General features: G+C 32.8%; 2 protein-coding genes across 5 annotated transcripts in view; one reads left to right on the top strand and one right to left on the bottom strand.

The window, feature by feature from the left end:
- Positions 1 to 2218: 2218 nt before the first annotated feature.
- Positions 2219 to 27335, bottom strand: part of LOC114327367 (uncharacterized) — a 149018-nt gene continuing 123901 nt past the window's right edge. For 3 of the 4 annotated variants that reach the window (XM_050657202.1, XM_050657203.1, XM_028275961.2), the window contains exons 2-9: positions 16051 to 16147; positions 9372 to 9964; positions 8783 to 9311; positions 8563 to 8733; positions 8021 to 8432; positions 6665 to 6733; positions 5676 to 5807; positions 2219 to 5467 (exon numbers count right to left, since the gene is read on the bottom strand). In XM_050657202.1, coding sequence (XP_050513159.1) covers positions 2274 to 5467; positions 5676 to 5807; positions 6665 to 6733; positions 8021 to 8432; positions 8563 to 8733; positions 8783 to 9311; positions 9372 to 9964; positions 16051 to 16147 — 5197 coding nt within the window. In that variant the 3' untranslated portion in view covers positions 2219 to 2273. Of the gene's footprint in view, positions 5468 to 5675; positions 5808 to 6664; positions 6734 to 8020; positions 8433 to 8562; positions 8734 to 8782; positions 9312 to 9371; positions 9965 to 16050; positions 16148 to 16788; positions 16808 to 27335 lie in introns of those variants that run through there. The other variant, XM_028275960.2, reaches the window with a different exon arrangement.
- Positions 13871 to 14826, top strand: LOC126888814 (uncharacterized). Its single transcript, XM_050657212.1, has 2 exons — positions 13871 to 14078; positions 14274 to 14826. Exon 2 carries the CDS (start codon positions 14312 to 14314, stop codon positions 14693 to 14695), a length of 384 nt encoding a protein of 127 aa, XP_050513169.1. The 5' UTR covers positions 13871 to 14078; positions 14274 to 14311; the 3' UTR covers positions 14696 to 14826.

Below are 27335 nucleotides of genomic sequence, written 5' to 3'. Positions count from 1 at the left end.
CATTTTTGTTTTATAAAGAAAAATTCTAGCATCAAAATTAAACAAGTTACGCTCAAAATAAAGTTAGTCCCTTTTGGTTTTGGTAAAAAAATCGAGAAAATCACCCCCTAATTAGTATCTTAAATGAACTTAATCGTTACGACTTCACAAGTTTCTTGACGTGTATATATTGTTTATATGATCTGTAAGTTTCATCGGTTCAAAGTCCTTATTATTGAAAGGGCTGTAGTTAAAAGGGGTTGAACGAGTCACTGATCACGAATGTATGCAAATTTGGAAACACCAAAAATCAATTTTTGTCTAACAGAAAAACAAAAAAATACATGATATTCAGAAAAGCAAATCTGACTTTTTTTGTTTTTCGAGATTTTTGGTATCTCTAACAATTTTTAAGTTATTTTGAAAAAAAGCATATTTTTCAAAATTTAAATTTTTAAAAATTTTACTTTGAAACCAAATTTTTTTCAAAAATAAGTACATTAAATCGATAAAACTTACATATCATTATAAAAACAACATAAGTAAAATAATTTGTGGAGCGGTAACGATTAATTTCATTTAAGTTGCTAATTAGGGGGTGGTCTTCCCGATTTTTTTTTTTGCAAAAACAAAAGGGACCAACTTTATTTTGAGAGTAACTTGCTTAAATTTAATGCTAGAAACTTTTTGTAAAAACAAAAATAAATCTTTTTTTAAACACTTTAAAAAAGTTATAATGGGTTTTTCCCAAAAAGTGCTTAATTTTTTGAATATTTCACGTCGAAGTATTCTATTTGAAATTTGGTGAATATGAATCTATTTTTCATTGGCTATAACTCTGGTTCTAGGAGATGCAGAGACCTAACGTGTAAACCATTTTTTTTACTTTTTTATAGGCTATATTTTTGCTAAGAACGTTTTTTTCGACAAAATACGACAAAATTTTTGAGTTATTTGCGAAAAACCGTCTAAAAATGTGGTTATTTTGTTGAAAAATGAACATATTCACTCGCAAATAACTCGAAAAGTATTGACTTGGCGAAAAAGCTCTATAGAACAAAAGTTACTTAAAATTTGTCAGTTTACCCATTTACGGACTTATTTTGGACATATATTTTTTCACCCGCAAGAGGGGGGTGAAAGTCACCCCCAGGGCAAAAGCACACATCGGCATAATATCACTTTTTTTCTTTGACATGTAAGCTATAAGTATGCCAAATTTCATGTCAATCCAAGCGGTTCTTTAAAATTTAGAGCAAAAACCGTGAAAGAATGGACTATTTATCAATTTTTTGAAAACATTCGGTTTAATGATGTAGAAAGGAAAAAAAAGTTACGTAAATTCAGTAAATAACTCTGAATAACTCTTGAAAACCTGGGTTTCGCATAAAAGAAGGTTGTATTTGCTTCTTTGAGGCCTGAAACTATTATTTTTCATATTTTTTTTATTATGAATCGGAGACACATTAATTCAGGTTGTAAAGATCTTAAAAACCTGCAAAATTTCTTAAAAATCTTGAAAAAACATGTTTTTGTGAGTTTAAAGATCCTAGTTTTTAATCTCCTAAAGGAATCAGTTACTTCAAATTACGTATAACTTGTAAAAGAAACGTTGATTTGATTTATTTTGAAAATCCTAAAAAATCAGTTTTTAAAAGTGGCGCATCTGACTCAAAATTCCGAAAAAAAAATAGAAATATATATATTTAATAAAATACACAAAATAAAAAAGCTAAATCTGCAGCCATATCCAAAGAAAAATATACGTTTAAACAAATAGGTTAGGTATATTCAACATACGTGTCTATAAAAAAATAGACAAGTTTTTTAAAAGCGTCAACTAGGCGTGTGAATTTTTTAAAATTATTAAATTTATTGCAACCCACCGGCAAAAAAATAAACAAAAACGAAAAAATAACATTTTAGGGTGGGGCGGGTTAAAATTTATTTATTTATTAATCAAACAAAACGTAAAAAAATTGAAAAAAAGTAATATGGGAATGAGGGCACTTTTCATGACTTAACGGGGGGTATCCTTTAAGATTAACTCGTTATTTATGAAAATATTAACCAACTAGTACAGTTAATGTTTATTATTGATCACACAGGATCAAATTAATGAGATAATTGTACATTTTGCATTTGTACTTGATTTAACTTGCTAGTCTGAAGCCTACTAAAAAACTAAAATTCTCTATCAAAAATGCCACTTGATTTTGAATCAACAATTGTACCTCAAATTAAAACCGGGTCCAAGAAATTATCAATTTTTCGCTTAAAGCCCCTTTGGAATTTCAAGAGACTCTCGTTACATCGTTCGTTTCTAAGGGAGGTTTGTCAGGAATGGGACTAGAAGAGTTTTCAGAGTTTTCTAAAAGTCTGATCAGTTTCTTGTGGATGTTTTTAGAGGACAACACCTTGGGACACTTTATTATAGGGCTCAATCCACCTCCTTGTTTGTTGCTCGATAATTCTTGCAGAACTTTGAAGGCTTTTGAAGGAAATATGTCAAAGCTTTCTTCGCTTCTATCCCAGGTATCGTAGTATTGTTTATAATCATCAGAATTGGTTCCGAACTCTTGAGGTGTTTGGACACTTGTGGAATATCCAGAAAGGGTATCTGTAACCTCCATATCTTCTTGCAATATTTTCACGGCTGCTGCATACAATTTTTCTTTAGGTAAGTTCTTAAACGCTTGTCCTTTTTTGAGTTTTAGTAAACTATCTACCAACTCATTAACTAGTCTTTCATTTACTGGATTTTTAGCATCGTTTAAATTCAGATCTAAAGCTTGCTTACTCTCTTCAGCATCTTCTTCTACATCCTCGTTATTGCATTCTTCTTGTAAAAGTTTAAACAGTCTTGAGTGTGTAGCTGCTCTTTGGTATTTAGTAAGCTTCCTCAACTCAGGAAACTCTTCGGTATCTGATATATGCCTACTCATGTCTGATGTAACTCCTGAATCTACCTCTTCTTCTTCACTGAACTCTTCAAAAGATTTTAAGCTACTTTTTGAAGAAGCTGTTTTGCTTCTGTTACTTGAATCATTTATAGAAATCTTATCCTTACTTAACTCTTTAGTGTCATCAGAGAATATTCTTCTCTTTAAGTTAATACTTTCTCTTAAAGCTTGAATTCGGTCTTTTATTGTAGGTATTTTAACATCAGCGTCATCATCGAGTCTCACTAGATTGTTGTTGGTTTCTTTATCGTCTTTCTCTGAAGCAGAAGAGTCAGATTCTTCTGTATGTGATTCATTAGTGGAAGACTTATTATCATCGTTTATATCTTCAAGAATAATTTGGGTTTCAATAACAGGTGTTGAGCTCAAACTAGAATTATACTTAATATAATTAGTAGAACCCTCAACCGTTTCGTCCGTTTTAATATTTACTTTCAAATCTTCCAATGAACCACAAGACATTCTCTTTATTTTGTTCTCCAAATCATCCAGGGATTCTCTATTAAAGTTTTCAAACGATGTCCAAGTAAACCTTTTCTCTTCGTCCAAATGTTTTTCCTCCACAGATCTAGTTCTTCTAAACTTAACAGGTTCGATACCTTTTTCGTTGTTTAGTCTTGAATTTAAGTTCCAAAAACCAGTCTCTTTCTGAATTTGTTCCAAAATACCTACAAAATTATCAACTTTTATAAGACTTCCAGTTGATTCTGCCTGGATATCTTCTAACGATTCGTATATGCTTCTAGGCCTAGATTTTGGTTCTGATTGGAGGCTTTCTAAAGATTGGTATATACTCGGAGGTCGAGACAAGCTTTCTTTAACTTCTGTTTCTTTGTGTACAACATTGTTTTTCTTTTTAATTCGTCGTACCACTGTATATTCTGTGTAGTTATTACTTTCTTCATTACAACCTTGAGTTGTATTGGTATTTGTATTAGTGACCTCTGAACTATACTCATTACTTTCTTCATTGCAATTTTGAGTTGTGTTTTTGTTTGAATTAGTAACCTCTGTGCTATAATTATTTACTGTATCATTTTTATGTATTTCTAAATTATCTACTCTATCAGTTTCTACATCATTAACTTTAATACTAACTATATCTTCAGTATCTGAATTATCACTTTCTATTATATCTTCACTGGCGGCATATTCATTCAAAATGCTCTTTTCCTCTACGTTTACATTGCAAAAAAGTTGTGTTTTCTTTGGTGCTGGTAAATCGTCGTCTTCTTTTCCTATTATCCCCCACCAATCTTCACTGTCATTACTTTTTATGTCATCATCGTCATGTTCACAATCTACATTAAGGTCATCTTCTTTATAAGTGTCTAGTAGTACGTCTTCTTCATTATGTCTATCATAGTGGTCTGAAGCACGTTCTTGTTTACTGTCATCCGATTCTAGTTCTCTGCAATTTACAATATTTTCTTCTTCATTATGTTTATTGTAGTCATCTGAAATACTTTCGTGTCTACTGTCAAGCTTTTCTGTCTTACTGTAGTCTACAATGTCTTCTTCTGGATCACTTCTTTCTGCTATAGTAGTAGTATCACTCATAGCACTAAAACTTCTTATTCTAGATTCTGTCCTTTCACTCTCTTCCATAATAACACTAAGTTGGTGAGGGTAAGCATCGTCTTCATAACCTATTGAACTGGCATCATCAATTTCGTCATTAGACTCACCCGAATACTCATCCTCTTGTATTTCTTCTTTAGAAATATCTTCGTCACTACTGTATGCATTAAGAGAAGTAATATTTGTTATAGATTTCATAGACTGCAGGGGATTTATTTGTAGATGGCCACTATATTCATCGTCTGTTTCTGTATCAGTTTCACAGTCTGTAGTACTTTCAATTTTTTCCTCTATTGGTTTGGTTGGTTTGGCTGGTTTGGTTACAACTTCAGTTACTACTAAAGTTGGTGTTACTATCGCTTTTACACCAGAATCATTTGCAACTTTCTTTTGATTTTCTATTACCTTTTTACATTTAGTTCCTTTTTCATCTAATGAAGAATAACCGTTAATAGTACTGTCAGTATCGCTGTTGGCATATCGTGGTGAATAAGGAGGATACATTGGTGGTGGATATCCATAATAGTAATGATAATAGTAAGGATCATAGTATGGTAAATATTCCTGTGATATGCTACTTTCATCTACATCGGTACTGTCTTGTTCTGAAGGGTAATTTGAATCGTACCCATACCAAGGAGGTGGTATTGACTTTTGTGGTGACGTCTCTTTGCCGCTATCAGTAGTATTGGGTGAAGGACAATAAGGAGGCATATACCCCCAATAAGGCAGAGGAGTATGGCGACCAGATCTTGCTGGCGAGGTACTTCTAGAAACACTACTTCTAGGGGTTGATTTTTTGGTAGGGGTTTCTTCGGGATATGATTCAGGGTAATAATAACGGTAATAATCGTACCAGTAGGGAGGGTAGGGATAAGGAGGATAATGGGGAGGGTACACCCATTCATCGTATGGGGTTTCTTCGTTTTGCTCTTCTACATTGGCTATAAAAAAATTTTAATTTTAAATTTTTCGTTTTTAAATTTTGAATTTGGAAATATCTTTTCATTTTTTCTAAGTAGGCATTTCAAAAAACCTCTGTTAGTCTGCATGATATGATCATGCGAACTTTTGGAAATGAATTTGGAAAAATATTTTTGCTCAATTTAGAAATTAATAATGATACAACATCTTAACATCCACGGCACTTACCATAATCATTTGGAGCAGTCATAGCTTGCAAAATTTTGAAAGATCTACTGGGTATCGAGCTTCCAGTGTATTTTTTTGGTTCCTGTACCACTTGTTCACTTGGATGCACATACGGCCTGGGAGTATCATCACCTAATAACAGTCAATGAATTACAAACTGCATAAAAACAAAATATATAAGTTTTTTTTGGCATTTTCGTGACATTTATTTAGTAATTCACGACAGCTAATATAAGCGCCAAGGGCAAGCAAAAGAAGTAGAGGCAGCCCTCAAACAAGATGGACTGATGACATCAAGCAAATGGCCTGCCACGAATGGATGCAAAAAACAGCTAACAGGAAGTAAGATAAATATCTAAGCATCACACTATCTAGCTTAGGAAAGCAGCTCGAAACATAAGTGGAAGAAAAAGTGAATAGAGCAAGCAGAGCCGCAGGTTGTCTGAATAAAACAATATATGAAGAAAAAAATATAGGAAAAGAAATAAAAAGGCAGATTTTACAAAACAGTCATCAGACCAATAATGATACACGAAGCAGAAACATAGAGAGAACAAAAATAATGCTAGAAACAGCAGAGATTAAACCCCTTAGAATCCATGGTAAGACACTATGGGACAGAGCTAGAAGTACAAATGTACGACGGAAATACAAGGTGGATAACATAAGGGTCGAATGGGTCGATCACATAAGCATCATAACAAATAGAGTAGTAAAGACAGCGAGAGACGGTTTCCCAATAAGAAGATGAAAGGCACTTAAGAAAGAAACTTACTGGAGGCACATTGAACAACAGACAGAGCCATGTCTACCCAAGGAGAAGAAGAAGAAAAGAGGGACAATCATTAATTTGAAGTGACTGCATATAAGAATCATTTATGAAATGGTAAACTAATGGACTAAGAAAATTATTTGGGTTTTTAATGAATGTTCAATAAATGGTTTTCTTCAGTCTTATAAACCTAAATTTCTAGATATAGGTGACATACCTTCAATTTGAATGGGAATATTCCTAACTTGGGGTCCTTTAGACTGCTGTTGTTGTGGTCCACGAGGCACTGAAAAAATAATTAGTTCATTGAAATGATCAAGTAGTATAATATACACTATTTTTATTAGTTATTATTTGTTTCCTACTACTCTCTCTTTGCATGAAGTGATTTCAATTTATGTGTCTCAATGGGACTCTACCACCATACTGTGTATTTAGGATTAGTACAATAATCTACCACCACCTTAAAATAAATTTATTTTACCACTTTCATCCAACAGTTTGAAAACCTTTGAAGGAATGTGACCCCCTCTGTATCTCGGATTTTCTTCATCGTGGAAGTTCATCTCTAAATGAAGACAAAATCAATGTAGATATACCTGTGTATTTTTTTTAATTAAGGATATCATTATAACTGTAGTCTGAGCTGACAGGAGGATTTACGAATCGAGGATCAAAACTACTGTAGGCCTTTGCTGACGATCTAGATGCAGTCTCTCACTCTACAAGAAACGTGAGAGAGGTGTTTTTACAACTCGAGGAGGAAACAGGTAGTCTGGGTCTTCAAATAAATGAAGAGAAGACGAAATGCATGCTAGTTATCAAAATCCAAGACCAAGAGTTAAGCATAACATAACTATTAATGACCACAACTTCGAAGTAATAAAAGAGTTTAAATATCTAGGGGGCGGTAATCCCAGATGACAACCACTTCAGGGTAACAGAGGTATCAGCAAGAATAGCTGCGGGGAATAGAGCATTATACTCCCTATCATCATTATTAAGATCTCAATTATTAGCCCAGTTGTTACATATGGAAATGAAACATGGACTCTGCATCAGCTGGAAATTAATATCCTGCTGGTATTTGAAAGGAAGGTTTTCATAATGATATTTGGCTCTCAAAGATATGAATTGACAGGATAGTGGAGAAGGCGCGATAATGCTGAATTGGTGACTCTGTATGGTACTGAAAACATCGTCAGACATATAAGAGCTAACCGGAGAAGATGGACAGGTCATGTGGTAAGATCAAAGGAAGACATAGTGTTTAAGACAGTGTTTTTGAGAGATCAGACCGTGGAAGATCAGTAGCCCGTCCCAAAACAAGATGGAAGGATGATGTTAAAGCAGATTTATCTAGGGTTGAGTTACAATAATGGGAAAGGAAGCGCACGATCGTCTAAAATAGAGAGTCATAGTGGCGAAGACTAACCTCAAGTTTTAAAGACAGTCAAGAAAGAACATAACCGTTTGTTGACTTTAAGGTATCATATGACAACATTGTAAGACCAAGTCAGTAAAATTCTATGAATGAATTATGAATCTGTAGAAGAATAGGTTTTGCTTTTACCTTGTTTGAAAGTATTTGCAATACTTTGTTCCCCATCGTTCACTTTCATTCGTCTCATCTGATCATTAGGCTGTTGGAAGTTCTGTGTATACTTGGGCGAGTGTTCAGTAATGGGTACGTTGTCGTACTCGTCTTCTTCACCGTCTGTGTTGGTGAATTTTTGAATGATTTTGAACGAATTGGATTGCACGGGGTTGCTTCCCCAACTTTGTTGTCTATTTAAAACGGGTACTGGCACAACCCTTGCCCCTCCTTGGTTGTTTGGATCTTGTTGCCTCTGCGGAGCTACACCAGGATGCTGCAACACCAATGGTTGAGTGACGTAAACCACGTTAGGTCTATTTTCCATTTCTGTCTGATCTTGGTATGGTGCTTGTGGTTTGGTACGGATATCTATACGAATTCCTATTGGCTGAAACAGGACATAGATTTTGGTACATTAAAATAATGAAATTATTTATAGAGAAACATATTTTTAAATAAAGGATAGGTTCTGTAAGGGAAGACACTGGGAGTAGTTAAAGATGTAAACAAACATGTACCTGTTGATGTTGAGTAGCATCTGGTCTGCCCGCATAAGCTTGTTGGAACTGCTGTTGATTATATTTGGGTTGCTCGTACTGTTGCTGTTGGAAGGAAGGTGGAGGATTTCCCTGAGCTTGGGGTTGTGGCCACCTCTGTTGTTGTTGTTGAGAAGCAGGAGGAGAAATTTTCTGCAAAGTATACTTTAAAATATGATTACCAGAATAAATATTAACTTACCCTTGCTTCATCTACATTACTAGGGATCTGGTTTTCTCTCTTTGCCCAGGCAGGCACCTCGTCTTGGGGCTTCTTTGTCTGCCAGGGTCTGGGAGCCTCTCTAAGAGGAGGTGTCTGTATGCCTGGGGAGTCCAGATTTCTTTCAGGAGGCGAGGGAGGTGATACTATACGTTTCTGTTGTTGATTTATGGGAGGAATATACAAAGATCCCAAATGTGCAGTGCTTGTTTTCACTTCTTGTTGTCCGTTGTTCTGGGGTGCTGATGGTTGCCTTTCTATTACCGGTGGTTGGTACCTGGGTTGCTCTTTCACAGGCTCTGGATAGCTAGGTCTAGAATATTGTTCTCTGGGTGGGGTAGTTTGCTGAATCGGAGGTTGATACTGCTGCTGTTGCTGAATCTGTGGTTGGTACTGCTGTGGTTGGTATTGTGGTTGAGCCTGTGGTTGGTACTGCTGTTGTTGCTGCGGTAGTGAAGGTTTGTATGTTTGTTGTGGTACAGGGGAGATTGGTGTCCCTCCAGACTGAATTCTACAATTTTAATGAACCATTATTATTAAAATCAACTGCCAATTATTTTCGAAGACTTACCTCTGTTGTGGAGGTTGATATTGTTGCTGGCTTTGGACTGGTGGAGTTCTAGGCTCTGGAGCACTCTTTCCACTTTCCTCAAATATTTGATCAACTAAGCTTCTCCTTGGTTGCGGTCCTCCAGTCTTTCTCAACAATGCCATCGGGTTATCTGGGATAATTTTAGTCATATCAGGCCTTTCTAGAACCTGATTATCAGAGGTCTGTACTTTTTGAGTGGGTAATGGACAACTAGGTGGAGGAGGTGGGGGAGGAATTCCTTGTTTGGGTGGTGGTGGTGGGGGAGGTGCTCCACCGCGCATGGGCGCAGGTGGTGGAGGACCTGAAGGAAAAACTTGCACCTGCGGTTGAGGGCGCATAGCAGCCAAGGCAGATGGAGGAAGAGGGCCTGAGATTGGAGGATGAGGAGCAGGGTGTTGAGGTATGTCACCAACTCCGCCTAAATTAGCGTTTCTCTCGATTCTTCGTTGTAGTCGAGGAGAACGAGCTTCGGAGAGGTCTATTCCTCCAGGGGTGTAGGTGAAGGGTTTCTTGTCTTTGGTCATCATGGCGTTCTGAACGCATGCTGGAGGATCCATTTTTTTCTGTATTGGCTAAAACAATAAAAAAAAACATTCACTCTGAAAATCTCAAGTACCTATGTATACAAGAGAGCAATAAATGGCGTTAAAACAGAAACACCAGAAATAACCACAAACGTAGAAGTTAAGGGGGAGTTCAAGAAAAGGGGGAGTGCAAAATGCTGCAAGTAAATATGTTACCAAATGTAGTGCTGAAATATCTGTATGTAGTGGTACTTTTTTATCTTTAAAATGGTTTCGTAACAAAATTTAAAACTCCCCTCCACGCTGCTTAATGCTAGTTTTTAAGTTACGATCCAATCTGAAAATGTGATATCCAGAAATTGACAATTCATTATCTGAGCAATCTTGATTTATATAAGTTTCTACCCGAATTATTACATTATAGTTACATTGGAAGATGGAGTTTCGATGTTCAACTAGCCTAGTACGTATTCTCTCAAGATTCTGATAAAAAATAGAAATAGTGTTTATTGGGTTTGATTTTTTGAAAGAGGCTTTTGGCAACTGTAGCGAATTAATTTATAAATTTAATAGTCAAGTTAGATATTCCCTTTTGTTCTCGAGCACGCAACTCTGTCAAAACAGTTTTAAACTGTTCCTGTTAAAGTCCCATATAGCCCATTTGTATATAATCGTCAATGCGATTGCGCTTATTAATTGCATTTTTGACTAACTTGCGGTGCTTGGTCATCATCTTCTTAGTCTTTATTTGCCTTCAGATCCCTACTTCACTGGTAATCTTCACCACATCATTCTAAGCAAGACCAATATTGTTGAATATGGGTGTAAGTGCGCTGTTATCAGCTTTCTTTCTTGAATGATACTACTTTTAGTCTAAGAGCTAGTGAACCCTCCGACTAACGGTCGTCCTGTAAGGCTAGAAATTTTTCTAGTGATAATTCATAGCACACCAAGGCTAAAAACCATGACCTGGCAGGCATCAGCGGTGCACGTGTATCTACCAGGTGAATCGAAAAGTGCAAATTTTGGGGGGTAAACTAAACTTTCTCCTGTAAGGTTTAAATTTAAGTATGTGTTTGAGTAAGTCATTTAGAAGAAATGTGTACAATGACAGGCGAATCTGAAGAGCATAAGACCTTGCCAGGCGAGGGGAAAGATTAGGGGTTTTTCCTAAAATTATTCTTTTTGCATCGAAAAATTTTTTTTTAGGTTTTTTGAATCATTCCAAACAAAAAAGTTTTTTAGTGATTTTTCTCTTAATAGTTTTTGTTATATAAGCGATTGAAAATTGCGAAATCGGCCACTTTTAACCCTAAATCGGACATTTATCTAAAAATTTCAATGTTGCCAAGGTACGCAGATATTCTTTAAACATTGATTGATGAAATCGCGAAGAGTTTTTTGCAATAAAATATCGAAAACGCCTTTGTTTTTTTAATTGCTAATCAAGCGGGCGCGACACTATAGTATAAGTGAGAACGTTTGAGTTTGCATAAATTCATTATCTCGAGGATGGACAAATTTCAAGAGAAATCCTCAGACAGGTCGATTTTTATTTTTGAATTAGGACTTTTTGGCATATATATAATACTAGTGACGTCATCCATCTGGGCGTGATGACGTAATCGATGATTTTTTTAAATAAAAGTAGGGATTGTGTGATAGCTCATTTGAAAGGTTATTTAATTCTCAGTAATATAAACATTAACATAATTATTTATACAGGCTGTACAAAAAAATTTTTCTTCTATTTGTCAAATTTAATCAAAGTTAATTTAATTAAAAAAAAATTTTTTTACACCCTGTATAAATAATTATGTTAATGTTTATATTAGTGTATAGAGAATTAAATACCCTTTCAAATGAGCTATCACACAACCCCTACTCTCATTAAAAAAAATCATCGATTACGTCATCACACTCAGATGGATGACGTCACTATTATTATATATATGCCAAAATGTCCTAATTTAAAAATAAAAATCGACTTGTTTAAGGATTTCTCTTGAAATTTGCCCATTCTCGAAATAATGAATTTCTGCCAACTCAAACGTCCTCACTTATACTACAGTGTCGCGCCCGCTTGATTGGCAATTAAAAAACATAAAAACAAAGGGGTTTCCGATATGGTATTGCAAAAAACTCTTTGGGATTTCATCAATCAATGTTTAAAGAATATCTACCTACCTTGGCAACTTTGAAATTTTTAGATACATGTCCGATTTAGGGTTAAAAATGGCCGATTTCGCAATTTTCAAAATTTTCAATCGCTTATATAACAAAAACTATTAACTTAAGAGAAAAATCACTAAAGACCCTTTCTGTTTGGAATGATTCAAAAAACTTAAAAAAAATTTGCTCGATGCAAAAAAAATAATTTTAGGAAAAACCCCTAATCTTTCCCCTCGCCTGGCAAGGTCTTATGCTCTTCAGAATCGCCTGTCATTGTACACATTTCTTCAAAATGACTTACTCAAACACATACTTAAATTTAAACCTTACAGGAGAAAGTTTATTTTACCCCCTAAAGGACATCGCACACATCTTATGGAAAATATAATGTCACTCAAATTCAATAAAATTTATATGAATATATTCGTTTGAATTTAACGATCAATTCTTATCATTGCGCCAACTCTTAATTTTCAATAATAAGAGCAGAAATTGATATAAATCAATCTGAAATCAAATGGGTAGGTACATAAGTTAGAGAGAGAAAAAATATTTTAAAATACCCAAATTATAGTTAGTTCATAAATCTTCTCGAGCTCTTAAGCATCTTATTATAATAGATTCACGAATCCGCTTAGGCCCAGCGGGGTTTAAGCTGTTTTGAATAGCACCCAGAGCAATAGTGATTATAACTGACACGTTTATAGACTCCAAAAATGTGTACCATATATGCCACAATATCATAACTTAAAAATAAAAATCGACCTGTTTCGGGATTTTTCTTTAAAGTCGCCGGCTTACGAAATAACGAATTTATTCCTTTCATTTGCACCATACTGTCGGTGGAAAATAGTGTCGCGCACGCTTGATTAGCAATTAAAAAACAAAGGAGTTTTGAATATTGTGTTGCAAAAAACTCTTCTGGATTTCATCAATCGATGTTTAAAGAATATCTTTCTACCTTGGCAACATTCAAATTTTCAGTTTTTCATATAGTTTTTGAGGGTTAAAAATGGCCGATTTCGCAATTTTTCAATTTTTAATCGCTTATATGTCAAAAACTGTCATTTTTAGAGAAAAGTCACTAAAGACCTTTTCTGTTTGGAATGATCCAAAAAACCTAAAAAAACTTTTTTCCATGCAAAAAAAATAATTTTAGGAAAAAAACAAAAAAACGTTTAAAAAATTTTTGACCACCTTTTGGTCCTGGCAACATGCAAATTTGTTAAAAGGACTCCTTTTTGAGTAAGATTGTGCAAAAAATCCGAATTAGAATATTTTTCCTAGCGGATGCGCACAGTGGCTTTCTGGACTATTACCACGTTTCTCAATTTCTTGCAACCGTGTTTCCACATTAGTTGTATTAACACACTGCTGCTACTGTTGTTTAACAGTGTCTAGCTCTAGCTCCTCCTTAAAGGACTTGATTTGATTCTCAATGAACTTGAATATTTTTTGTCTTTTTTGAACGAAAGTACAAGGTCTTCGCAGAAGAACAAAATAATCTGTTTTTGAACAAACAGTGGCTCTCTTCTCGCATGCACAAAGTACCGAACATTTCTCCTCCAAGCAGAAAACAATACGGCAGCTATCACATCTAGAAGCTGACATTTCTAAATTTGTTCATCATTAACTGGTTTTAAACATTTTTTACAATTTTTAAATCATCCAAAAGCATAACAAACAAATGTGATCAATTTTGAGGTCAATATTACTAAAGGACGTGCAACACCACAAACAGACCAATGCTAAAAATGAAGTGAAGAACATATCCCTTTCAGCACGTAGCCACACGATTGTGTGGGTTTGTTTTGAAACGATATAAAACTGCTTAATCGTAAAATCTAGCGTTCATTACGAACGACGATGGTCGTGTAGGTTCAGTATTGTGCTTTGCGCTACCCGACGTGATTGTTAAGTTTTTTTTTGTTTCGACAGTCGCAGCTTGTCTTGCAAAAATGGCGGGTCGTCATTTCCGTAAGAAATATAAGTAGGTTTTTGTTATTAAAAAATGTCAATAATAAAATGTAAATGCATGTAGACTACTAACACATGTCTGTAGAACACACCTATACATACATATTTTAAAAAATGAATATTAATAACCTTAGAATATCCAATTACATTACTACTAACACGATTGTGTGGGTTGGGTGATCGTTATTGAATTTCTCTTTTTTTGAAGATTTTGACTTTAACAAACCAGAAGATGTTGAGGCGTTAATGAACATTATAAATGATGATTCAGAACTAGAAGGCTTTAGTGATGACTCAGATTCTGATCTGACGTGGTGTAAGGAGCTAAAGAGCCTTCCCAAAAGCCTCGGAGACAGTGATTTCTCGGATTCTGACCAAGAAGAAGATACTCGTGAGAATTCCCTAATTCCAAACAAAAACCCGCCTTTTCAAAATGACACTGAGGTTCCTGGTCCTTCCGGTATAAGTGCAGCTCCCGTATTAGATCAACCACAAACTACTGAAGACCTTAGTCAGCCTTCACTACAGCCAGATTTTGCAGAAGATCGGGTTGTAAAAGCAGAACCCGTGTTCGATGTCTTAAGTGCAATGTTTATCTATGTCTCACCAAAGACCAGAACTGTTTTTTGAAATTCCATACAAAATAATAATGTGTTGTAATGTATTAGATTTTTATACCATTTGCTTAAAATAAAACCCAGCCTACACAATTGTGTGGGTATGTTATTTCTAGACACCCTGTATAAAGAATTATTTTATTATTTTTCCTGTATTACTTTACACATAAGAACATAGAGTACAAAGTTTTGAAATATTTGTTGAACATTTTTTGTTGCCGTGCTGAAAGGGATAAATCAGGACTTGCAACTCGAAATCAGGAAATCATAACATCAATATGGAATAATCTACTTATATGTATAGTTTTATATAATGTCAACATATAACAGCGTTACCAAGAGCTAATCTTATGTCAATAAAAAATAAGTGAGATTTTAGAGATTTTATGAATAATCTGAACATTATGCTCTTGCGTCTGTTATTTTTTTTTTCATTTGTTATTTTTATAATTTTAGTAAATTTTAGTTATTCACTATATTTTGACCCCCCTGTTAACTGCTTTATTTACAGAATTATAAAAAAATGTTAAATACAAAAGTTATTCGATTTTTAAATTATGTTTTTTTGACATATATATCGTACTAGTGACGTCATCCATCTGGGCCTGATGACGGAATTGACTATTTTTTATATGAGAATAGTGGTCGTGTGCTAGCACATTTGAAAGGTTATTCAAATTCAGTAATATAAACATTAACATGATTATTTATGTAGGGTATCCAAAAAATTTTTTTTAAATTAAATTAATTGACACAAAAAGAAGAATGTATGTAATTTATTTAATTGAACATATCTTCTACTGCTGTTAGAAAACAGAAATAAATGTTTATTGGATAAATAAACATTACTTTTCACTTAAATTCAATGTGCAAGCTGCCACCCATCTGCCTATTGGCAGTTTAAAGATTGAATTTAAGCAAAAAGCAATGTTTATTTGTGCAATAAACTTTTATTTCTGTTTTCTAACAACAGTAGAAGATAATTTGAATTAAATAAATTGCATACATTCTGCTTTTTGTGTGAATTAATTTAATTCAAAAATTTTTTTTGGATACCCTGTATAAATAATTATCTTAATGTTTATATTACTGAATAGAGAATTGAATATCCTTTCAAATGAGGTAGCACACGACCCCTATTATCATTTAAAAAATAGTTGATTACGTCATCACGCCCAGATGGATGCCATCACTAGTATGATATATATGTCAAAAAATCATAATTTAAAAATCGAATAACTTTTGTATTTTACATTTTTCTAATTCTGTAAATAAAGCAGTTTACAGGGGGGTCAAAATATAGTGAATAACCCTGTACATATGGTAACTTTAGCTATATTTTGTTACTAATCACCTGTAGGTACTTACTTGATTTTTAAGCCTCACTGGTGGAATGTGTCCAACAATGAACGGTTGAGGAGACGTTCCAAATCCCTGACCTGTACCAACAAACTGTGAAGGCTGCCTGAAACAATTATCGTCATATTAGTATTTTTTAGTCATCTTAAATTTATTTCTTTGTTCTATTTATATTTGGTTCTCTTTAAGAATATCAAATGGAAAAAAATCAAATACAAGATTATTGTAAAGGGAGCTTTTTGGTCTGAGCATGTCCAGTTAACAAAGACTACTAAGGGTTGGGTTAGGTTAAGTGCTAAGTGTTCGGATAAGTATGAAACATACATTCAAAACAGAGACTTTAACAGATACCAAATATGCAAACATGCCCGAAAGTCATGAAAGAAACAAAGACAATAAATAAAGTACTAAAGTAGGTACTTTAATAGACCCTGGGCACTCCGTTGCAGCTCACTTTATCCTGCAGATCCTGCATCCTGCTTCTTCTGTCTGCTAAGTACTCGCCGCATACATAGAAAATACTTTTGCGCATACAGTTTAGGTCCACCAAAAGTGAAAAACCAATTTATTCATACCGCAACGGAAGAAAAATGATATGGTTATTTGATACCCAGATAATGGAAATATAAATATATACTTAAAGCTGCGTCGATAACTCAATTTTTGATTCCCAATAATTCGAAAAATTTTATGATAATTATCATAAAAAATTCTTTATTCTTACTATTTAAAATACAGTACACTCACATTCTCACATCACCATATTGAAACTTCTCCACTCACAGAAACAAAACATTTTTGTTCTATTAAAAAAACAAAGTGCGAAACATTCTCGAACGAAAGAATAACCTATTTTAAAAATCTAAATTATACATGACCAGTTTGCATAACACACAATCCATTCAACACTGTCACTTTTAAAATATATTAATGTTTATAAGAAACTCACGAAATTTTCATAGATATGAATGTTACGCTAGTTGAAAACATGAAACAGTTTGATAAATGAGTTTAAAATAAAATTTACAGGGTGTTTCCAAAGTAGTGACCAATAGCTTCCAATTGTAAAATTTAAAAGTACCTACTAGTAGATAAATAAGTGTGATGCCTTTTGTAGTAATTGTTATATCGTGGGCGTACTAGGAAAATCCACTAACTCCATTTTTTAAATTTTGACATTTTAATACCATTAAATCCACAGACATCAATATGTTAACAGGAAAAATCGTATATCTCCAAATTCGTCATCCGCCGTGCTTAAATCGGTACATTCAATGACAAAGAAAATCAACTAACTCCATATTTTTCTAAGTTTTATACTGTAATCGAAGATTCTTCTTCTTCACGTGCCATAACAGAATTATCTAACGTTGGTGATCAGGATTGCGAAGGCTTCTCAATCTCCTGCAACATTTGCATTGTCCTGCATTTGATACCCGAGCTCATTCAAGAATGTTTTTCAACTAAGAAAATTGTTTTCTTCCTACACTTCTACGGTCTTCCATTTTGCCTTTAAGGCAAAATGGAAGATCCTTCATTATGTTCCACATAAGACATTTTTCGGTGTTTAACAGTCTTTAACAATTCTCTATCTTTGTTGGCCCTTCTGAGTACTTTCTCATTAGTTTTTCTTCCTGTCCAAGGTATCTTTATCATCCATGTATATGCATCTATGAATCTATCCATCGCCTATGCTGTTTTTGCTATTTTCAGTGTTTTAATTCTATTTAAGCTTGATACTTTTAGTGTCCAAACTTGTACACCATATAAAAGTACAGACCAAATATAGCAGTTAACCATTCTTTCAGGGCACAAAATATCCATGATATTTATATAAATATCAAAATATCGGATATATATGATATATATCCGATATATATCCAAAATGTGATATTTATATGATATTTATGATATTTTGGAAAACATTTCAATAGAGAAACTAAATTGACCAAAATAAGACTCTAATTGTAGAATGTAACAGTATAAAAGATATATTTTTACTTTAAATAAAAAATACATATCTAATAAAAGATGTATTTTTCATTTTATCTCACAATAAAACACTGAAAAACGTTTGTTTTTCTATACTTCCTACTGAGAAAGGCACTTTGCCGAAACAGCTGTAGTAATAACATAGTTGTAATAAATTTTGTGGAAGTATAGAAAAACAAACGTTTTTCAGTGTTTTGTTGTGAGATATATTTTTCCTTAAATAAAAAATACAAAAATTTTTGTCAAAAATATAAACGTACGTTTGGTAGTATGTTACATAAACAGAAAACAAAATGATAGGCGTATCCAAGTAACAACTAAATTAACTAAAAATATTGAAAACATTAACATAAACATAGGTATTTCTATTTTTCCAAAATAACTTAAAATTTTGAACATTTAAAAAAATAAAATCATTTAGAAAATTAATTAAGATGAAGGTTCAACATCGGAAGTGTCTGAATCAAAACCAGTATAGCACCCAAGACTTAATTCTGCCGCTTCATTTTCCCTTCTTTCAGTTTCTTGTTCAGGCCAAATCCATTCCAAATTGTCATGTTTTTGGTATGAAGAACTGTCTAAATATTTAAACATGAATACAAGTTTAGCAGCCTTTTCTGTTCCTAAATTATTTCGTAATTTGGAATGCACAAGTCCAAAGCTTGAAAAGCACCTTTCAATGCCTGCTGTTGAGGCTACTGCTGTAAGTAATTGGTTAATTCGTTCGAGAAATATGTTTTTATAAGGCCAAGCAGATTCAGCGATTGGAACAGACTTCCACCATAATAATGGAGATGTTTTTTTTTTAATTTGGACCATACATGAAAGACAGAAAAGGTTTAGACTTCGAAGTTAGGGCCATTACAAACGGAACAAAATCTGTGTTGAATTTAAATATTCATAAGCCTGTTCTTTTTCGTCGGCAGTAAGTCTTTCTCCCAAAAAGCGATGGTGCCGTAAGTTTGCCAAAAAATGAGGCGAACCTAGAGCCATATTCCTCCTTTTGTAATAAACGTTCTTAGTTGTTGAATCCAAATTTCTACGGCGACAGCAATTGTCATTGAGTCTCGTTGCATTCTATCAACTGCCACTGAAACAGGATGCAATCTTTCTAGAAAGTCCTTAGCATTTGCCATAATGCCTTCTTATGTAAAAATTAGTACGAAATAAAATACTGGTATATAATAATATAAATATCATGATATATATCACGATAAATATCGTGATATATATCAGTGGATATATGTCCTCGCGCCCTGCATTCTTTGTCTTAGTTCTAAACTGAGATGATTATTGCAAATAACTGTCTTCATTTTCATAAAAGTAGTTTTAGTAATTATTCCTATTCTGCATTGTATTTTTATGTATGGATCTAGTTGGTCCGTTATAAGACTTTAAAAATAACGAAGGTTACCAGATCATTTAAGTTGGTTGTTGAGATGATATCAGTTGTATACATTAGATACTATTGGCCTAGAACGCCACCTTAGAGTATTCCTTTAAAGTGTTAAAAGTATTTTAAAATAAATTAATAATATTAAACTTAACGACCACAACTAAGAAGTTAAACACCAGATACCATCTTACGGAAGACTACACATCTGTAAGACCAGCAATTTTCAATGTGCAATTACCTCTTTCTCCGGGCGATTTTCACACTAATACTACGAATTAAGACAAATTAAGAAGAAACTTTTTTCTATCAAATCAAAACCTATAAATTGTTTCGGCGTTATCTTCATCTCTCAGTTCCCCAAGCTATGCACCATGACACGATGGGTGAGTTATCAAAATAATTTGATAGTTTTATTTTTTTTTATTTTCTTCCCTAATTTTAAGATCAGTATGTGGTTATTTGCATTTTTCAGATTATTTTTTTATATTTTAAAATTCTAATTTACTTCATTTCGTAATGTCAGTACAGTACCTATTTAGTTATTGTCGGTTCGCTAAACTCAGACGCAACTGGCTAGATATTTTCGTCGATAATTTTTTTGTTTTTTGCCAATTTTGCAAAAATTGGCAAAATTACTAACTATTTAGTGATTATTAACTATTTAGTAATTATTTTTTGCCAATTTTACTAAAATTGGCAAAATTACCGACTAAAATATTTAGAAAGTTGCGTCTGAGTTTAGCGAACAGACTATACTAGTTTGTTTGTGTGTTCTACTATCCAGGGTGGCCAAGTTCTTTCCCAGTCCGAGCAATTTTTCAAAATTTTAAAGTTTTCGCGAGCCGCAATTAAACAATTATTTTTAAAAGTGTAAAAAAGGTATTAAATTTTCCTCTCGTCGCGCACCGTTTGGATTTCACGAATTTTAAAATGAAATACTTCCAATGGTTCACATCATTGTTCCAAATATGCAAATAATTCTACAAGCAGCTTTTACTAATTCAGGATACTTCGATTCTTCATCGTCTCTGTTTTTGACACTCTGTCTTCCTTTGATCTTACCACATGACCTGCCCATCTTATCTTAGTTTTTATATGTCTCGTATCAATTCATCTCTTTGACGGCCAAATATCATTCTGAGAACTTTCCTTTCAAATATCAGTAGCTTATTTATTTCTCGCTGATGTAGAGTCCATGTTTCACTTCCATATATATGTAACAGCTGGCCGAATAATTGATATGTACAGTGTACAGTCTTAACTTATATTTTATTTTTAATAGCTTAGATCTTAATAATTATGATAGGGAGTATAATGCTTTATTCCACGCAGCTGATACTTCTTTTTATATGTGGTTGTCATCTGTGATTAACCGCCCCTAGATATTTAAACTCTTTTACTACTTCGAAGTTGTGGTCATTAATAGTTATGTTCTGCCTAATATTTTTTGTATTAATGGTTATGTTCCGTCTTGGTCTTGGATTTTTGGTTACTATACCCTGTTTTTAAACTAGGAGTAATTCAAATTTACCGCGCCGTAATGCTTGTCGAACTTCAGACAAGTTTATTCCAGTGTTGTGAAATTTTGGCTCTAGTGACATTTATGAAATTTTGACACTATTGGCATTTCATAGGTTAATTAAGTTATATCAGCGATTTTTTGTGTTTTCTGCGTTACTCCTTTAATTTTTAGATTTTTAGTCTAGTTTTATATAAAAAAAAACGGTTGTTTTTAGAACTCATTCCTTGCCTTTAAGTACCTATATTTAAGTACTACACGAATTTGTTAATAATTGATTTTACATATACAGCGTGTCTACTTAAGTTGGAAACATATGGGAAACTTTTTTATTATTAATTTTACGAAAAAAAGTTATTCTTCATAAAAAGTTCTGCATGCTCTAAAACCTAAGATTCAATCATCATATATCAAATTTTATCAATATTATACGAGGTATGTAAAAAAATATGAATTTCGTTCAAGGGTAAAGTACCTTTATTTCTCTGAACATCGAAAATTCTTATTATGAAAAGTTGTTAAGAATTAAAAACCAAGATCAAATATGTAATTACATGCTTCTAATTAAAAAAAATATTTTACAAATTTTTCTCTTTATGAATACCCAACGTCATTTTTATTTATTACAAATTAATATTATAACTCTTTTATTATTCATTTTACGAAAAAAAGTTATTCTTTATAAAAAGCTCTACATGGTCTAAAATATAGGATGCAACTATGATATATCAGCTTTTATTAATTTTATACGAGGTGTGTCAAAAAATATGATTTTCGGTCATGAGTGAGTATAGTACCTTTATATTTCACAATATTTCAATTAGAAGGATGTAATTACATATTGAAACATAGTTTTTAATTCTAAATAACTTTTTTAATAACAATTTTCAAGATTGTGAAAAATAAAGGTACTTTACTCCTGAGTGAAATTCATATTTTTTGACATACCTCGTATAAAATTGACAAAATGTGATATCTGATGGTTGCATCTTAGGTTTTAGACCATGCAAATCTTTTTATGAAGAATATCTTTTTTTCGTAAAATTATTATTTAAAGAGTTACAATATGGGTAATAAATAAAAACGAAGTTCAGTATCCATAAATTTGAGAAAAATTTGGATTTTTTTTTTCAATTGGAAGCATATAATTGGATATTTCTGGACCTCGGAGGTAAACTACACTATGTCATTTCGAGCAACTGTGTTTAGCGTGTGTTTGCAACAAAGTTTAGAGCACTTAGAATGGTAATAAAAATCTGATATATGCCATAGTTGTTTGACAGACAATATGTCTATATTTTAATGATAATATATAATCAATTTCTATAATCCAACTAACAAAACTAGTGGATTAAAAAAACTTGTTCAGAAAAACGCCATGTCGACATAGTGTAGTTTACCTCCGAGGTCCAGATTTGATCTTGGTTTTAAATTCCAAACAACTTTTCATAATAAGAATTTTCGATATTCAGAGAAATAAAGGTACACCCTTGAACGAAATTCATATTTTTTGACAGACCTCGTATAATATTGGCAAAATTTGATATATGATTATTGAATCTTAGGTTTTGGGGCATGCAGAACTTTTTATAAAGAATAACTTTTTTTCGTAAAATTAATAATAAAAAAGTTTCCCATATGTTTCCAACTTAAGTAGACACGCTGTATATGATATTATCCTACTTTCGTTTGAAAATAGCACACAATATCATTTTTGGTGTTGAAGACAGCAATTTACATGATCAATATTGTGCTGCCTGGATAACTCGGGATACCGTAACTTTCTCTTGTTATATAGTCTTTGGGCACACAAACTCTTCTTCTTATCGTTTCAACTGAAATTCTTAAACCTATAGCTTCCAAAAGCTGCAGGTCTCAAATACATGGTGATTCCATATAAGTCTAGTTGTGTATACTATCAATATTGTGATAATAATAATTATTATATTCATAGGCGCGCTAAATGTTGTCAAGTCAGTCAAGTTCGATTTCTTGTTACAGATAATCGACTTTTAGTACTTAATTCAAATGTGACACAAAATCTAGGGATGGGATAAAATAGTTTAATTGAAGAATGTGTTTTTTTTTGTTCTTCTTAATGGCGGTACGGGCTCGTTTTTTTAATATTATATTTAATTACAGAGTAATTTGCACAATATTAAAATATTTCTCAAATTGGGCTCTGTGTCGCCATTCTTTACTATATTGCGAATATGTGTGCCAAATAGCTCAACAAAATATTCAAAATTAAAGCCGCAATCTTGGAATGTGCTTTCCACGCGCTGATGCTACCTCTTAAAGCTACCTTTTTATTTTCAGATGGTACAAATATATCTTATAGTAGGGGAGGACAGTATGCTAAATGTGCAGTCACTCGAGCGCTTTGGGGACCTATTGGGTTGTGAAGAGTAGGTTCTAAAACCAAAAAAAAGTTAAGTAAAGTTTTCCATTTTAGTGGGGACTTTCCATTTTTAATTTAATTTTCCATTCCATCAATCGTTTATTCCGATTATATCGCGCCATTTATCCATAATTCGAAAAAAAAGTTTCAAATAAAAGTTACTTGTTGTTACGTAAGGAATCCGAATCTGCAACAAAAAATGGGGGCTCCTATTTAAAATTTTAAAGTAACCCCCCACCCCACCTCCGTGGGGGGTCGTGTTTGGTGCCATTCGATAGATTTTTCAAATATATTGAATAAGTGTATTTTTCAGTTTTTCGATGTGATTTTCATTTCGCGAAATATCGCGGGATTCGTATTTAAAATTTTAAATTTACCCCCACCCCTCTCCATGGGGAGTCGTCTTTGTTATTATTCGATAGATTTTTGACAAATATTGAGCACGTATTTTTTAGTTTTTAGATATATCGTTCATTTCGCGAAATAGTCGCTTTTTTCTTGTGAAACCTTGTGACTCACCCATTTCCTTACGTCCAAATCGTCAGATTTTTGAAATATACACTGTTTGGCATGTACTTAACTTACCTTATCTTAATCTGACGATTTCGAGTTTTTCTAAGGATAGATTTTTTTCGCCCCCCCCTTAACGAACGCCCCTGTGTTTAGAGCCAATATATAGTAGAGGTACATCTACAGAGTACCAGGTTTCTCCCCATATGATAATCTGACGCACTCGAGTTACTGCAAAAATCCCGCTTGGGCTCCCCTACCATTATTACTGTTTTGTTAAGTGTATGATGATAGTAGTAATTATTATTAATCAGTATAATTATTTTCTAGCACTGGTTATTAATATAACTGTATCGGGTGATGATATTAGCATTCAAATCAGTATTTTTCACACACTTATGTCATATTGTATGCAAATATAAATGTAAGGTCAAATTTATTACAGTTTTATATGTATATGAGGTTCATTATGTTGTTTTTAGTTTACAAATTAAAGTGAATCATTATTGCTAATGATAAATAATGGAAAAATCTGAATTTTTAAAATTCATTTAGTAAAGAACGAAAAAGTCTTGTGTCTTCTAATATTCTCTTATTTGCTTTTCAAGATTCATTATAGCGATACGACCCAACCATCTTAGTCTTTATATTTATATTTGTGCACACACAGAATAAGCTCAGAGTTACGCAACGAGCCATGGAACGTGCAATGCTGAAAGTGACCCTTCGAGACCAACATAACAAATCAACAAATCAGACAAAGATCAGGAGCTCAAGACGTCATGGAAAGAGCTACGTCGCTTAATATATAAGTGGAACTGGGCAGGGCACTTAGCTAGAACACAAGATGGACGGTGGACACGAAGAACCATGGAATGGAGATACATACATAAAAAGAGTAGCGGGAAACAGGCTACAAGCGTATTAATGTAGATCACTGGAAAGAACTAAGGGAGGCCTATGCCCAGCAGAGGAGGAGATTGGCTGATTGATGATGATGATGACACACAAAATAATCAGAATTTGATATCCAAGGGCCAAACACATAATATTTTAATATTGTTCTGAAGCTATTTCCTTGTAGCATTTTTATAATCAACTATTTTCAATGGGAAATAAGCCACAATTTTACCAAAAAAATGATTTTATTAAATATCTCAGTGTTTACCAAATCATGAAAAAGAACAATATAGGGTACTATGTCAACTTAAATTGGAAAAATCTAATAAAATTGAACAGAACATCAGCAAAGAGGAAATGAAAGCTTTAAAAACTTTAAAAAATGATGACTCCATAACAATCCTACCAGCGGATAAAGGAAATGCAACTGTAATAATGGATAAAATACAATATGAGGACAAAATTACAGATCTAATTACAAATGGACCTTATACCAAATTAACGAAGGATCCAACGAAGACACTGGAAAACAAAATCTATAGAACTTTATTCAAATTTAAAAATGATCTAACGTACTATCAAAGAAAATTATTGATACCTCATTACAGTAAGACACCACATTTTTATTGAGTACCGAAAATTCATAAAGTGAATATTCCACTTAGACCCATTTGTAGTACCATCAATTCTCCTTGTAGTGAACTATCAAAATTTTTATTAAATATTATAAAACCATTTGCAAATAATAATGACACATTTATAAAAAATACACAACATTTTTTAAACAAATTATCAAATATTGAATTTAATCCAAATAATATTTTATTAGGTTTTGACATAAACAGTTTATTTACAAATGTGCCATTAGATAAAACTTTAAACATACATAATTAAAACGAAATTAGAAAATGATAATACATTGACAACTAGGACAAGACTAAATGTATCACCTATAATGGAGTTATTGACATTATGTACTAATAATACCTATTTTCAACTAAATAATGAATTCTATAAACAAAATTTTGGTCTAGCAATGGGCTCTTCTTTATCTCCATTATTGGCTAGTATATTTATGGAGGATTTCGAAACTAATATCATTTCTAAACAAAATTTAAAACCCACAGTATGGTGGAGATATGTAGCTGATGTGTTTTCAATATGGCCTCGTAGATCAGCATTGTTGGATACATTCCTGAATATTATAAACGATCAAGAAGAGACAATAAAATTTACTATGGAAAAGGAATACAATAACACTTTGCTTTTCCTCGATGTTAGTCTCGAAGAAGGATACTGGATATCAGACTCAAGTGTATAGAAAACCAACACACACCAACAGATATCTCAATTACAAATCAAATCACAACATCAACGTTAAAAAGGGAATCATTAAATCCTTATATGATAGAGCCAAAATTACTTGTTCTAACGAAAATTCATTTTTAGAAGAAAAAAAATTGTTAACATCTGTTTTATTAAAAAATGATTATCCTTTATCGTTTATAAATAAGGAATTGTCAAGATCGGATCGAATGGAACAGAACAACTTAGAACGGGATCCTACAACATTCACAAGATATAATACGAGGAAAATATCAATACCATATATAAAAGGACTATCCGAGAAACTTGAAACAATAGGAAATAAATTCAACATTTCAACAACATTCAAAACAACAAACAAATTGAGATCTATTCTATCTAAAACTAAACCTAACAATGAACAAGAAAGAACAAAGAATTGCATATATAAAATACCTTGTGAATACGAACAATTTTATTTAGGTGAAACATCAAGACCATTCAACGTTAGAATAAGTGAACATCAGTCTTATATTAAAAATAGAGTATTTGATAGATCTCAAATATGTCAACACGCAAGGGATAATGAACATAGAGTTCAATGGTGAGATTCAAGTATAGTCCTGAAAGAATCAGATAGTAAAAAGAGACAAATCAAAGAAGCGGCTCTAATTATGATAAATGAAACCAATTGTGACGCAAATTCCTCGGTAGAATGCAGTAGGATGTGGTTAATACTGAAAGAGGAAGTCAATAGAAAAAAAATACCACGATTAGTAAGTCAACAACATATCGAGATAGTACAAATTTTATATTTTAGTATTACTTATTGTATATCTATGTATTATTAATATTATTTATAATTTAAACATATTAAAGTCAGAATTTGGTATTAGTTTATTGAAAGTAAATTCAATGTAAGACCAAATACTTACGATGTCAGGATAGTATCACGAGGTTTTTTCCTGGTTTTCCCTCGTGATTTACTATGGAATCTCTAACGCGAGAATTTTACTGTCATCGTTGCATTTGGTTGTCTTTTTAAAGACAGATCACATGCTATGATTTTTTTGTGACCGATATTCTTGAGTTGGGATTGATTTCATGTAATCGAATGAACTATCTTTTAGTAAAGTCGTCCCAGGAACGCAACTCATAAATATTGGCGATATCATTTTAAAGTAGAAGGCTAAAGTCTTCTACTTTAAAATGTATAATATACGTCTGAATTGCCAATATAAATGAGTCAGATTAAATAAATTATTAGAAGA

The sequence above is a fragment of the Diabrotica virgifera genome, chromosome 7 (genome assembly GCF_917563875.1).
Source record: "Diabrotica virgifera virgifera chromosome 7, PGI_DIABVI_V3a".
NCBI classification, from domain to species: Eukaryota; Metazoa; Arthropoda; class Insecta; order Coleoptera; family Chrysomelidae; genus Diabrotica; species Diabrotica virgifera.
This window is presented reverse-complemented; position numbering and strand designations above follow the sequence as displayed.